Source organism: Mustela lutreola, chromosome 4 (genome assembly GCF_030435805.1).
Source record: "Mustela lutreola isolate mMusLut2 chromosome 4, mMusLut2.pri, whole genome shotgun sequence".
NCBI classification, from domain to species: Eukaryota; Metazoa; Chordata; class Mammalia; order Carnivora; family Mustelidae; genus Mustela; species Mustela lutreola.
The window spans coordinates 53040488-53055922 of NC_081293.1; the positions used below are offsets into that span (position 1 = coordinate 53040488).

The 15435-nt window shown below is 41.6% G+C and overlaps 1 protein-coding gene across 22 annotated transcripts in view; it reads left to right on the top strand.

Annotated features, from left to right (window-relative positions):
- USP54 (ubiquitin specific peptidase 54) overlaps positions 1-15435 on the top strand; it is a 123742-nt gene that overhangs the window by 96152 nt on the left and 12155 nt on the right. For 13 of the 22 annotated variants that reach the window (XR_009352586.1, XM_059169907.1, XM_059169910.1 and 10 more), the window contains 5 exons: positions 2137-2270; positions 3565-3732; positions 7058-7192; positions 8119-8314; positions 10323-11719. Coding sequence is in view for 21 of the 22 variants with exons in the window: in XM_059169907.1 (XP_059025890.1) it covers positions 2137-2270; positions 3565-3732; positions 7058-7192; positions 8119-8314; positions 10323-11719 (2030 nt within the window). In the remaining variant the exon portion in view is untranslated. Of the gene's footprint in view, positions 1-2136; positions 2271-3564; positions 3733-7057; positions 7193-8118; positions 8315-10322; positions 11720-15435 lie in introns of those variants that run through there. The other 9 variants (XM_059169913.1, XM_059169917.1, XM_059169919.1 and 6 more) reach the window with 4 other exon arrangements.

Genomic DNA, 15435 nt, shown 5'->3' on the forward strand with positions numbered 1-15435 from the left:
TAGGTTGCTTCCATATGTTGGCTGTTGAAAACAATGCTACCCTAAACATGGTTGAGGGTGCTCTGTCAGCTTTCTATGACAACAGCACCCTCTGCTGGAAGAAGGAGCAAAGGCATTTGAGAAAGGAGAGAACTTGATTATGTGTAAAATAATTACTTAGTAAATAACTTGTAATGGAAGAATTAGTGAATCAAAATATAGTTCTATGATCAGAGAGAAAATACAGTTGGTATTTATTCTTCCATTTAGGATGGTTTCTTTCTTTCTTTTTTTTTTTTTTTTAAAGATTTTATTTATTTGACAGAGATCACAAGTCGTAAGAGAGGCAGGCAGAGAGAGAAGAGGAAGTAGGTTCCCTGCTGAGCAGAGAGCCCGATGTGGGGCTTGATCCCAGGACCCTGAGACCATGACCTGAGCCGAAGGCAGAGGCTCAACCCACTGAGCCACTCAGGCTCCCCTGGTTTCTTCTTTTTAAGAGTCACAGGGATTCTGTGTTTTATAAGTCAGTGATACTCATAATTCCAAAAGGTAATAATAATGATTTAATAGTATTCATTGTACCTTATTCCTGGGGCACAGTTTGCTTTATAAATTTCAGGTTTTCATATGCTGTTTCTACTGAGTTGCCACAGAGGCAAATTTCTTAACAGAGTTGCTGTTTGCAAAGAGTGACTATATCTTCTACAAGGGTGTTAGTTACATCCTCATATTTTCCCACTGCTTATCACTCAGCATGGGATCCAGAATTGTCCAATAACCTGTTAAGTTTACACATGAGGGGGTGCTTGGGTGGCTCAGTGGATTAAGCCGCTGCCTTCGGCTCAGGTCATGATCTCAGGGTCCTGGGATTGAGCCCCGCATCGGGCTCTCTGCTCGGCGGGGAACCTGCTTCCCCCCCTCTCTCTGCCTGACTCTCTGCCTACTTGTGATCTCTCTCTCTGTCAAATAAATAAATAAAACCTTAAAAAAAAAATTTACACATGAGAAGATGGCTGCAGAGGTATAAGAAAGAGGAAAGCAATTCATATGAGAGCTTATGTTTATTAATATATTAAATAAATTTTGTGCCAGGTAGTGCTAGATGCACAAAATATGAATGAGGTGAGATAAGATGGGGGAACTACTTTCAGAAATAGTTTAGCAGGTACTTTAAGTATATATTAGCTTGATTTTTTTTTTTAAGATGTTATTTATTTATTTATTTGACAGAGAGAAATCACAAGTGGATGGAGAGGCAGGCAGAGAGAGAGAGAGAGAGGGAAGCAGGCTCCCCGCTGAACAGAGAGCCCGATGCGGGACTCGATCCCAGAACCCTGAGATCATGACCTGAGCTGAAAGCAGCAGCTTAACCCACTGAGCCACCCAGGCACCCCTACTGTTGTTTTTTTTTTTTTTTTTAAGATTTTATTTATTTATCAGAGAGAGAGAAGGGAAGAGAGCGAGCACAGGCAGACAGAATGGCAGGCAGAGGCAGAGGGAGAAGCAGGCTCCCCGCTGAGCAAGGAGCCCGATGTGGGACTCGATCCCAGGACGCTGGGATCATGACCTGAGCCGAAGGCAGCTGCTTAACCAACTGAGCCACCCAGGCGTCCCCCCTATTGTTGTTTTTAAAAAAGATTTTTTATTTATTTAGGACACCTGGGTGGCTCAGATGGTTAAGCATCTGCCTTCGGCTCAGGTCATGATCCCAGGGTCCTGGGATCAAGTCCTGCATTTGGCTCCCTGCTTCTTGGGGAGCCTGGTTCTCCCTTTGCCTCTGCCTCTGTCTCTCTCTCTCTCTGTCTCTCATGAATAAATAAATAAAATATTTTTTTAAAGTATTTTATTTATTTTTAAAAACATATTTTATTTATTTATTTGAAGATTTTATTTATTTATTAGAGAGAGAGGGAGCGCAAGCACAAGCAGGGGAAGCAGCAGGCAGAGGGAGAGGCAGGGTACCCGCTAAGAAGAGAGCCTGACGTGGGACTCGATCCCAGGACCCTGAGATCATAACCCGAGCTGAAGGCAAATTTTTGACTGACTGAGCCACCCAGGAGCCCCTGTTTTTTGTTTTTTTGAGGGAATTTAGTTGTAGGAATGTTGCAAGTTATCACTCTTCTGATGTTTTCACTAAACTCTGGTTTGCTTTTGAAGGGATCCAAGTGCTAAGAGATCAGCTGGGTTGGCACCTTCCTGGCGTCATATCCCAAAGTCTCACAGCAGTAGCATACTGGAGGCAGACTCCATAGCATCCAGGAGTAACTGGACAAAGAATCAGCCCTTCTCAGGTAAGCAGAAAGACACTGGGTTTCGAGGGCTGGATTTGACTGCCAATTCTATTTGGAAATAGCCTTATCTGAGCCCATCTGAAATTAGAGGACAGTTGTATCTTAAAATTTCCATCAGTATGTAAATATGGAGGCATTTGAGCCATTCCATCTTTAGATTTATCTGTTTTTTGTCCTTCATCATGGCTTGCCTGTTTGTTCTTTACTATTTGGGGAGAGCCCTTGTGGGAATAAAAAGGAACAGAAATATGGTGAACAGTGTCAGTAGCACCTGTAATCCTCAGAAGAATAAGTTCTCAGGTTTTTTCCCTTGGTATAGAGGAAGCCTCATGAGAATGGATTTCTCATTGTTTAGTTCTATGAGTTGAGATGACAAAGGGAGACATGAAGGCTATGGGTGAAACTAGGGAGTAAGTAGGTCAGACCTATCCTTATCCCTGCCTCTATATCCTATCCAGTATCCCTGTTTTCTTTTCCCTAATTGAGTGCCTTGTGTCCTCATATTCCCTCCTCCCTTTTTTTTGGAAGAGTGCATGGGCAGGGAGAGGGCAGAGGGAGAAAGGGTCTTAAGCGGACTCCACACTGAGTGCCGTGCTCAATCCCATGACCCTGAGATTATGACCTGAGCCGACACCCAAGAATCCAATGCTTAACTCACTATATCACCCAGGCGCCCCTACAAACTCTCTGTTTTACTGGATGTTTTACCAGCTCTTTAAAGAGATACTGGAAGTTAAGGCTGAGAAATTGACTTGCTTGAAGATTCCCAATGAATTACTGGCAACACATAGCTGAGAATGCTGTCTATTAAGAGCATAGATTATGAATTTAAGCTATTTGACTTTAGTTCAGCTCTACCATTTATCATCTTTGTCACCTTAGGCAAGTTATTTGTTTATTCTCTTCGTGTCTCTGTTTCTTTATTCCTAAAATGTGGGCAATAATAGTATCTATTTCATAGGTTGTCATAAGAATTAAATGAAATAATATATGTAAAAGTACTTAAAACTATCTATCACAGTTTTAAATGCTCATGGTAAATGCTCAACCAAATGTTATTTTTCACATTGTTATTGTTCTAATAAAGCCACTCAATAAGTATATTACCATCATCACTATAATCCATAGCCCAGATTTCACCCTGAATCTGATGTGGACAGCACTGTCCAGAACATGAACCCCAAATTGAATCGAGTTCCAAAGGAAAGGCAATGTAGTGGCCATAAATGCAGCAGGTGCCTAGTCTTATTTATGGAAATGTGACAATTTTCTCTTCTCCCTTGCTTATATTTAGGTGGGGAGATATCTTCCAAAAGTGAACTGGATGAACTGCAGGAGGAAGTGGCCAGGAGGGCCCAGGAACAGGAACTTCGAAGGAAACGGGAGAAGGAATTAGAGGCAGCTAAAGGGTTTAATCCTCATCCCAGCCGCTTCATGGACTTGGATGAACTGCAGAATCAGGGTAATTGTTGTGAGCATAGATTGTGGGTGATGGGAACAGAGAGAGAAGGGAGGGGAAATATTCAGGCCTGTAAATTCCTAAAGAATTTACATAAGTTGTATTTTATTTTATTTATTTATTTTTTAAAAATATTTTTATTTATTTATTTGACAGAGATCACAAGTAGGCAGAGAGGTGGGCAGAGAGAGAGGAGGAAGCAGGCTCCCTGTGGAGCAGAGAGCCTGATGTGGGACTTGATCCCAGGACTCTGGGACGATGACCCGAGCTGAAGGCAGAGGGCTTAATCCACTGAGCCATCCAGGCACCCCTAGCTAAGTTGTATTTTATCACAATTCACTCATTTTAATGAGAACTAGGGAAAATAGGTGACAAGTCTATTAATTGGAAGACAGGCACTGATTTTGGGTTTACCTATTGAAAGTCTATAGTTTACGGATAGGGATATTTTTCTCCTCACGAAAAATATTTCCCATGAATATCTGTAGAAGGTATAAATAAAACTAGTCATAATTCAGAAACGGCACAACAGGGCAGTGGGTGAGCTACATTGATGAGGGAAATTCTGCTTGCTGGGCAGAAATATACTCTTGAAATTGCCCATCTGGAGCTTCAGGGAAGTAAGTCTACCAAATATGTTCTAAGAACACAAAGCTTGATTGCCTTTTGATCCTCTGATGATTCGTTCCCAATCTCATACAATTTTCATGTACTTTACAAGGCTTCATCAACTGCCCCACACTAGTTACTTTTCTTCTTCAATTGCTTTAGGATGTCATTTTGTATCAGAGGAGACTAGTCTTCAGGATAGGAGTTTAAAAAGACTGAGGTATATATCTTAATTAGACTCCTGAAACTTATATCTCTCTTCTGTTTTTCTTTCTATGAAATGAATTTATTGTTCTTATTATTCAGAATCTCCAGATGTAACAAATTATGGATATTATAGCAGTGCAAAGAATAGGGGTCAGTGCTGTTTTGGATGGTTGCTTTCTTGTTGACCATTTCCTACTTTTTGTCAACAGAGAAGCTTAGTGGGCTAATTTAGGGCCTATTTGGGGACCATTTTTCTCCTCTAATCCTGCTGTCTTTTGATTTGAGGAAATTGTTGCTTTATATTTCCCAAGACATTGTATCTGTTTCCAAATTAGTTTTAAATTCCTAGTTCCTTAGTTGTCCCTATATTTGGATAATTTGGATAGTCTTCTTTTCCTTTTCATCCTTAAGCTATGTCACGTTTGGGTCTCGGGTTTTTATTGTTTCTGAAGGAGGAATCTTGTCATCTCCTTCCCTTACTTTTTTTCCTTCCTCTTTTAGTTGGGCAGTACATGAAAGTTGAGAGAGAATCCTTCTGGCCACATTTCATTGGCAGTTCTCCATATACTTTGATTCACAATCTCCTGGAAGAGCAAGGAATGGAGTACTAAGATTCTAAGATTAGAATTAAAATCTAGTATGGTGATTGATCAACTGTAGTTTGTATGTCTATAGAGAACTTTTTTGTTTTTTGTTTTTTTAAAGATTTTGTTTGTTTATTTGACAGACAGAGATTACAAGTAGACAGAGAGGCAGGCAGAGAGAGAGAGAGGGAAGCAGGCTCCCTGCTGAGCAGAAAGCCCGATGCGGGACTCGATCCCAGGACCCTGGGACCATGACCTGAGCCAAAGGCAGCAGCTTAACCCACTGAGCCACCCAGGCGCCCCGAGAACTTTTTTTTTTTTTTTTTAAAGATTTTATTTATTTATTTGACAGCGAGAAATCACAAGTAGTCGGAGAGGCAGGCAGAGAGAGAGAGACGGAAGCAGGCTCCCTGCTGAGCAGAGAGCTCGATGCGGGACTCTATCCCAGGACCCTGAGATCATGACCTGAGCCGAAGGCAGCGGCTTAACCCACTGAGCCACCCAGGCGCCCCCCGAGAACTTTTTTGTTTTAATGGCTCTCACTACCATCTCTGATTATAAAGATTATATAGATTAAAAAAATTTTTTTTAAGATTTTTATTTATTTATTTGACAGAGATCACAAGTAGGCAGAGGGGCAGGCAGAGAGAGAGAGAGGGGGAAGCCAACTCCCCGCTGAGCAGAGAGCCCGATGCGGAGCTCGATCCCAGGACCCTGAGATCATGACCTGAGCTGAAGGCAGAGGCTTAACCCACTGAGCCACCCTGGCGCCCCAAGATTATATAGATTTAGTCAATGTTAAATATTCTGAGAAAACTTTAGGCTGTATCTCTTGATGGACCTGAATCCCAGGTTCTTCTGAACAAACTTACTACTTCCACAGCCTTCTCATTGCTCTCTAAAAGCCATGGTGATTTAAGGAGTGAATATTAGGGGTTTGGAAGAGCCTTTCTTATCCAGCTGGAGGTAAGTGGAGGATGGGGACATTATGAGAGAAATGCCTCCGACATTTTGATATTTTTTCTTGTGAGCTTGTGAAAACTCATCATTAATCCCAATCGTGAGTGAATTTACAATACAGCTTACTACCAATTTATGGTTATGAGTGAGTAAAAGCCAAGGGGGAACATAAACTTGAGTGTTCTTTTATAAAAGTTGGCCTTACAGTACTTTTTTCTTGCTTTTTCATCTGGCACTGTACTTGAACTCTTTTGCGCCCGCTTTGGTAGACCTTTGCTTTCACAGGAGGAAGGAGTATTTCATGCTCTGGGTATGGGAAAGTGACTTCTGCAGTCAGCTTAGCAAGGAAGGGTATGATGAGAAAAATACTTATCACTGCTGATGGAACGTATGTGCTTGCACACCAACAAGGGTTGTTCAACTGCCCTGGTAGGTGTATTAAGTTTAGGAACTATAGAGCGCCTGTACCCAAGAGGTATACTAATTTTTCAGTTGCGGGTGGCATAGAGAGGACTGAATTGATGTAGGAAAGACGTTTTACAAATGGGTTTCCACAGAGTCGTGAAGCCACTTTTGCCTTAACACAGCAGTAGAGGTCTCCATGGAGGTCTGGGACATTCCGACACTGGCTGGCAAGACGTATCTTTTTGCACTGTGGAAAAACAGATCAGTTACAGGCATAAGAGTCCACCCTTCTGCTATAGACAATACTTTGGTCTTTTCTTGAGGGTCCTCTTAAGAGCTCTTGGAATTGGAATATGTGGTGGATAATGACAGTACTCCTCTTTCATGGCCTTGGCATGTCTTGGTTAAGGCAAAAACGATGTCCTACATGTTTCAGAGAATTCTTCATGGCAATGAAGAGTTAGAATAAAGGTAGATCAAAGGCTCAGCAAGGAGCTGTGTGCACTGAAGGGAAACGTCACTACATAGAAAAAGTTGGAACAAACTATAATAAAAATGAAAAGTGCTGGCCCTTTCAGGGAGGAGTGACGGCTTTGAGAGGTCCTTGCAAGAGGCAGATTCAGTGTTTGAAGAGTCGCTGCATCTGGAACAGAAGGGAGACTGTGCTGCAGCTTTGGCTTTCTGTAACGAAGCTATCTGTAAGTAACTCTAACTGCTATAGCTATGGCAATTTTAACTAACTTTGCGATAGGTATCATTAGAGTCATCACTCAGATGGGATGAAAACAGCTTTTATGTCTTTTCACTGTCACTGTCCCAAACTGAGTTCCTTTAGGCTATCTTTGCCCTTTGGATAAGTGTGCCACATGCTGTCACTGTGGCCTATGGATATTTACTGGAATAACTTAAGCCGGAGTCCACAGATGAACTATCCAGTCATGCCTACCTTCTTATCCCAAGATAAAGTTAGACCTCAGATTTGAGGTTAGTCTGCTCTTTCTCTAGTCACTGACTAGGTAGGTGGAGCTTATGGCAAGAGGAAATGAGTATATTGACCTCGACTTCCCAGGCCTGTGACTTTGCACCGCATATTTGATTTGTGTTTCTGCCCTGCTTTCCTGGTATGCTGCACCATAAAGTTACAGTGAAGGACTAAGGCTTAGAATTTGTATCTGGTTCTTAAATGTGACCCACAAGAAGCTGTGTTCTGTAAAGACAGATGCAGATTTGGATCTTATTTCTGCTGTTGGCTGTCAGGAAGGGGAAGTTGGGAGCAAAGTGTGGAGACCAGAGTCGGACAGGTCAGTTGCCAAGGACGAGAGTGACAGTCTCTAAGATGGAAGCACCAGTTTCTCTTCCTGACTCATTTTAGTTTAGCTTTTTGTTTGTTTGTTTGTTTTTTTAAATTCGAATTAACCTGTTTGGCCTCCATGGCTTCCATGAATGTTCCTTAGAGCCAGAGAAGCTCTGTACCCTGGACAGTATGTGCATGGTCCACGCCTTGCATTCCTGCTGCATATTTTGAGTTTTACTGCATATCTTTGCTCATTTTTGGTTCAATTTTATTTTTATTTTTGTTTGTGTTTTGTGTTCTGTTTCTGCTATATTTTCTTTTGCATTTTAGCTAAACTAAGACTTGCCCTGCATGGTGCCAGCTCTAGCACGCACAGCAGAGCCCTAGTCGATAAGAAGTTGCAAATCAGTATTCGAAAAGCACGGAGCCTGCAGGAACGCATGCAGCAGCAGCAATCTTCGGCGCAGTCGTCGCAGCCCTCAGCCTGCCTCCCCTCTCAGGGGGCGGCCCTCCCTCAGCCAACAAGGTAGTGCCTGCGATCCACTGTAGTTTATGGACACCAGGGGAGGAAATGACCACGGGTGCTCCATAGTCAGAGCTCTCCTTGGCTTGGTGTCTACAGAGGACAGAGAAAAGTCCTCTGGAAAGATTTACTTCTCAGGTCAGACATACCGTGGAAAGCTCATCCCACTGCTGGTCCTTTTCTTAATAGTTCATAGAAAGATACAGAAAGTATGGCATAATCAATAGGCTGTCCATATTTCCTGTGGGTGAGTTTGTCCTGGGACTTGTGTAATAATATGATTATTAAATCTGTACATATTATGTTTTCAGACATGGCAATCTGAGCTCTATTGTAATAGAAACCATGTGATTTTTGGGGGGATTTCAGAGCTTCCTGTCTCTGGTGGAAGCAGAGAAAGCAGTCTTTGCTCTGACTGAACCATAGAGAAGAGACACAAAGATTCCTTTTGTTTTGCTTTGCTATGGGCAGAAATAGGAAAAAACTTCCTGGGGCCACTCATGTAGTTTTCACACTTTAGCTCTTGAATTTGGTTCTATTCAAAATACATAGATTTAAGTCAAAACTAATTTTGGCTGTTCATAAGCCTACGTAGTTCTCAGAATATAAATACTATAAAAACAGCTAACATTTATTGAACATTTTTTTAAAAGATTTTATTTATTTATTTTTAGAGAGAGCAGGCGAGCAAGAGAGAGCTGGGGGAGTGCAGAGGGAGAGGGAAAGAGAGAATCCCAAGTACACTCCACATGGAATGCAGGGCCCAATGTAGGGCTCAGTCCCACCACCCCAAGATCATGACCCAAGCTGAAATCAAGAGTCAGATGCTCAACTGACTGAGCCACCGAGGCACCCCGATTTATTGTCCAGGCACTAAGCTAAGTACTTCAGTTCTCACAATAACCTTAGGAGATCAGAAGGGTTACTTAGCGATATTTTCTGAAAGAGGAAACTCAAGCTCAGGGAGTATAATATACATAAGGCACCCAAGATTCCTCAGCTAGTAAGTGGTAGAGGGTAGAGGTGTGGACTTCAGATCCAGGTCTGTTTCACTCCATTGGGTCTCCTCCATAAGTATAATGATAGGTTCTTCATAATATTGTAAGGGTAACTGGGTGGCTATGACTACAAAAGTTGATAGTATATTATCATTCAAATTTAATGCTAATAGCTAGGATCTTCCTTTTTCTTCTTTTCTCCTACAGTTTACTCTAATAGTTGAATACTGATCTGAGAACCTGATGAGAGATATGTTTGAATATAAGCAATTTAGGCAGCTAAACTCTTTCTAGAAAACTTAACACCACTTAATATATGTGAGTAATTGAGGCTTTTATTTAAGTGCATTTAACAGAGTTTTTTAGGTCAGAAATACAAAACAATTAGTAAAAAACCTAGTAAATGCAGTTAATTTCTTAGTCTTACTCCCAATCTCAAGAGAGTCACAATGCATTACTTTGGGAAAATATCTCAGTGAATAATAAAACCAAATCCATATTATGAAAACACACTTGAAGTGGCTGAATTCTGTGTAATCCCATGAACCTGAATTACACTGTACTCTGAAATGTGCCTTTTGGTTCTTGTGGCTGGTGTGCCTCTCAGGACCCCAGGTATGAGTGATTTCTAGGCTTTGCTCACCTCCATGTCATCTGCATGTGGGATTAGCAATTTTTATTTTTTAATTTGCAAGAAGAATATGATTGGAATGGGACTTTAAAGGCAGTGAAGACTATTGACAAGGACTTCACTTAATATTACTGTGTGGAACTTTGGTGAGGGCAGTTAATAAAAAGGATTAATATTACCTAGTGCTTGGGTGTGAGCTGACCATGTGCCTACCTTCTCTTGTGAACCTCTGAACTGTTGACTCTACTTGTGCTTGTCTTTTTGTTTATTTTTACCATCCCCTTTGTGGATGGCTAGAAATGGGAACCAAATGAACAGGCCTTTTTGTAAGTGATCTTGTCATTTAAGGCAGCTTATGACTGTTTCTCTCCATTTATTTCAGTGAACAGCCTATCCCGCTCCAAGTATTGTTAAGCCAGGAGGCTCAACTGGAACCCTGCACGAATACAGAGTTTGGGGCCAGTTCTTTCATCCACTCACCTGCTTCCTGCCATGAGTCGCACTCATCACTATTCCCAGAGTCATCTGCCTTGTCTGCCTCACACCCCAATTCCCCTAGTAGGTCTGCCTCAAACCTTCTGACTTCAGTTGAGGAGGACAGCATTGACCCCTCTGCACTCCACAGGCAGGCCTTACCTAAAACACCAGGGAGGACTGAGAAGAATGCTCATTATGGTTGGGAACCATTGGATATACCAGAGGGTAAGCTGCAAGGCTACAGGATTGACAACAGCAGCTGTACCAGGTTCCCTCCACAAGAAGGAAGAGGCATTGCTCAAGAACAGCTATTCCAAGAAAAGAAGGATCCTCCTGTCTCATCCCAGGTGATGCCTTGGTCACGCTCAGCTGGAACAGATACCTCTGAGAGAGGAGATGCATACAGCCTAGGCTGTAGTCCTTCCAGTTTATCAGCTCAGCCCAGTCTTTCCCTGTACAGGGCCTGCCACCCCGTAATGCCTGCTGCTTCCTCACCTATGCTTCACTCTCCTGATACTGTGCAGAAAACTAACCAATGCCTCCAAGCCCAAAGCCTCAAAACTCTGTTGACTTCAAAAGTGGATGGAGGCAGTGAGGATCCCTATAAGCCAGAGTTTCCCAGCACAAAGGGGCTTGTCCGCTCACTAGCAGAGCAGTTCCAGAGGATGCAAGGTGCCTCCACAAGGGATGGCATAGGTTCCCAGGATAGAAGTTTGACAAATAGTCTAAGGAAGAACTCTTCCCCTTCTGACTGTAAGCCTCCCTTCCTCCAGGGTCAAGGGAAAGGCCACTGGCCTTGGGCAAAACAACAGTCCTCCTTGGGTGGTAAGGACAGACTACCTTCCTGGGAAGAGCCGGCTAATTATCCTTCTGTTGCCATGAACTCTGGGCAGCCTAATAGTGAAACTTCTAGGGGAAGACAGCCCAGGTTGGCAGAACCAAGCATGAACCAAGGAAAGCCATCTCAAGTGAGAGATGCTAGGCCTAAGGAACTAGGCAGCAGTGTTGACTTGGGGACTTCCTTGCCTTTAGACTCTTGGGTGAATGTCACGAGGCTCTGTGATTCACAACTTAAACATGGGGTCCCTGGGCCAGGAATGAAGTCCTCCCCCCATGATTCCCATACCTGTGTAGCCTATCCGGAAAAAACCCACATCCATTTGCATCCACATTGGAACCAAGACACGGAGCAGGAAACCTCAGAATTGGAGTCTCTCTACCAAGCTAGTCTTCAGGCTTCTCAAGCTGGCTGTTCTGGATGGGGGCAGCAAGATATGGCCTGGCACTCCTTTAACCAAACAGGTAGGGATGCAACCATGGGCAGGGGGAGTGGGGGACATATAAAAGCTGAAAGTGAGGGACGCCTGGGTGGCTCAGTGGGTTAAGCCACTGCCTTCGGCTCAGGTCATGATCCCAGCGTCCTGGGATCGAGTCCCACATCGGGCTCCTTGCTTGGCAGGGAGCCTGCTTCTCCCTCTGCCTCTGTCTGCCATTCTGTCCGCCTGTGCTCGCTCTCTCTCCCTCTCTCTCTGACAAATTAAAAAAATAAATAAAAAAAAAAAAAATAAAAGCTGAAAGTGAGAGGACAAGATCAGAAGAGGGATGGTAGTCTGTCCAAATAACATCCCCAGCTTAGGAGGTAGTAGTAGATCTTCTGATTTTATTCATAAAGACTTTAGGACAAGAGCTAGACTTTTTCCTAGCTAGAGTAGAATCATTCATTGTCAATGAATATGTGCCCAGGGCTTCAGCAGTATGCAGTGCTAAGGAGTGGTTCATAGGTCTTTGAGAGGGACTCAGAATGAAATAGGGGAGACTGAGAAAAAAAAAGTTATCCTTCTATGGCTTAGGAGCTTGAATCCAAGATCCAGTTTCCAGATCCAGCTTGTAAAAGGGATGCCCACATTGAGCCATATCTCCCAATGTGGCATTGCCAGATCATACTGAGCCAAAAATATTAGGTTCTTCCTTTATCTCTTCAGGAACTACCAGGTATAGAATTTTCAAGATTGTATGCCTGTTCACTGACTACCCCTTAGATTATGTTGTGTAAAGAATGAAGTCTACACCTTAAATGGACTTCATAGACGTAGTTCTGGAAACTGAAGACATGAAGAATATATATAACTTTGAGGTACTTGAGAACACCAAAGCCTGAACTATTTTCCTGGTTCCATCATTAACTGTCAGCATAAATTTGGACAATTCACTTACTATCCCATGGCCAGCTTTTTACCTGTAAAATTAGAGAATGGGTTCAGTGATTTTTTTTTTTAAAGATTTCTTCCTACTCTTAAAATGATATATGTGATTCTATGAAATTGAACTCATAGAATTTTATCTTTAGCTTGGTATGACAGTTTCCATAACAGCACAGGTTCCTTGCATGCTGCCAACTGATGTTTAAATACAGCCATACGAGTATTTATTGAGTACCTAGGAGCTTTTCCTAGAAGCTGTTAGTGGGGGGATATCACATAAATATAAGATTTGATATTAAGGTATGTTTTTTAGGATATGGATCATAGTGTAGACTTTGCAGTACTGTTTATTAAGTGCTCCCTAGGTACACGGGACAGAGTAGTATGGGAAAAATTCCAAAGAATGAGGAAAAGTGAATACTACCTCAATTAGCTTTCTGTCTGAGGGAGAAAGAATATACAAATGTCAAGTATTTTATGCATCATAAAAAACACATATAAAAGAATATATTGCAATTAAAATTAAACTGAATGTCAAGCAATTATATTACAAAAAAAACCCCATACAAACAAAAAGCTTACATTACCTAAAATAGGAAATTTTTCATTGTAGATGCTTTTGAAAATACATAAAGTAACAAAAATCATTGATAATCCCACTCGTAATTCCATTAGCTTACTTCTGGCTTTGTTTTTTTATGCATATGTTGTCACGTCGAGGCCAGCTCAACGAATCGACCAGGGTAACCGTGAGGGCTAAGAGGTGATGGAAAAAAAGTTAAGAGACAAAGAGATGGGGGCAGGAGGGACACTGAAGATGATGTCCAACAGTGCCAGTTTTATTCCACATCTTACAAGCATTTATAAGGCAGACCAGAATAGGAGGAGTAATACATCAGTACCTCTTCAGATGACCGCAAGTTCCTATAACAAGTTCACATTAACTACAAGCAAACCTCGTGAGGCCAGGTAGTTTCTGCTAAAGGCATTAGCAAGACAATCAACCAGGGAGTGGGTTATGGGAGGTACAGAACCAAAGGACTAACTAAGAACTCAGGACTCTGGCCACATTGTTTTTTCCTGTAGGGAGAGTGTGTGGGAAGTCACGTAAGCGAGCGCACGACACATTGCACAGACCCTTTCTCAGTGCACACTCAACTTTCCCGTCCTTAACCTTGTCAAGGTTTCCGGACTTTGAAGGAGACACAAGTCAGGGCCTGGTTTGGTCCTTGACTCCAACCATGCCGTGGCCTCCAACAATATATACGATATATTTATTTATTATTCTTACAAAATCATTACAATATATGTATGTGGTTTATTCTCATCATATTTTTAGATTATATTCATAAGCATTTTCCCTTTGAAAAAAACTACTTTTAAGGACTGGCAATATGCTGCATATGAATATACTGTAATATAGTCAATCATTTTACTATACTTCATATACTTCAAATTTTTAGATAAATAGATGATGACTATATTTATATGTAAGTGTTTGGCCACAATTCTGATTAGCTCCTCAGAATAAATTTCCAGAAGGATAATAACTAGTTGAAGGTTATATACATTTATAAATCTCTTGATATGTACTGGTAAATTAGCCTTCAGGAAAATTATGATTCCGAAAACAATTTGAAAGAGTACCTACTAAACATTACTGTTTTGCTTAAGAGGGAGCAAAAATTAATTTTAAAAAATCCATCTGATGAGTCAGTCCTCAAAATCCTTGTCAAACCAAACTAGCCTTTATTTTAACATAAAGAAGTGATCAGGAGGAATAAATCAGGAAGTAGGTAATGAAGGGAAATGTCAACTAGGATCTTTGTATGATAGAATATATCTCTAGGGGAATCCCTCTTTATCTTATCATAAAGCATTTTTTTAAAGATTTTATTTATTTATTTGATAGAGGGAGAGAGATCACAAGTAGGCAGAGAGAGAGGCAGAGAGAGGAAGGGAAGTAGGCTCCCTGCCTAGCAGAGAGCCTGATGTGGGGCTCGATCCCAGGACCCTGGGATCATATGACCTGAGCCGAAGGCAGAGGCTTTAACCCACTGAGCCACCCAGGTGCCCCTCGTAAGGAATTTTTTAAGTACAAAGGTACTTTCTCACCCCAGCTTTATTGATATAATTGACAAATAACATTGTATAAGGTTAAGGTGTACAGTGTGAAGGTTTGACACATATATATTGTGAAATGATTATCACAATAATGTTAGTTGACACAACCATCACCACAGATAAATTATAGTTTCTTTTTGGTAAGGACATTTAAGAACTACTCTCTTAGCAACTTTAAATAACACAACATTGTTAATTACAGTCACAGTCCTGTACATTAGATTCCCAGGATTTATTCATCTTATAACTGGAAGATTATATCCTTTGATCATCACCTCCCCATTTCCCTATCGACCAGATGCTATCAACTACCATTCTGTGTTTCAGTAATTCGTCTCTTTTTAGATTCCACATATAAGTAAGATCATGTAATATTTGTTTTTCTCTTATTACTTAAAAAAAAAGCTTTACTGATATGTAATTTACATACCATACAATTCACCTACTTAATATGTATAGTTCTGTTTTTTAAGAGTATTCACAGAATTATCCATCCATCACCACAATCAGTTTTAAAGTGTTTTCATCACCCCATAGGGCACCTGGGTGTCTCAGTGGGCTAAGCATTGGACTCTTGATTTTAGCTCAGGTCATGATCTCAGGGCTATGAGATCAAGCCCCACATCTGTGCTCAATGTGGAGTTTGCTTGAGATTCTCTCCCACTCTATACTCTCCCTCCTGCCCAGCATATG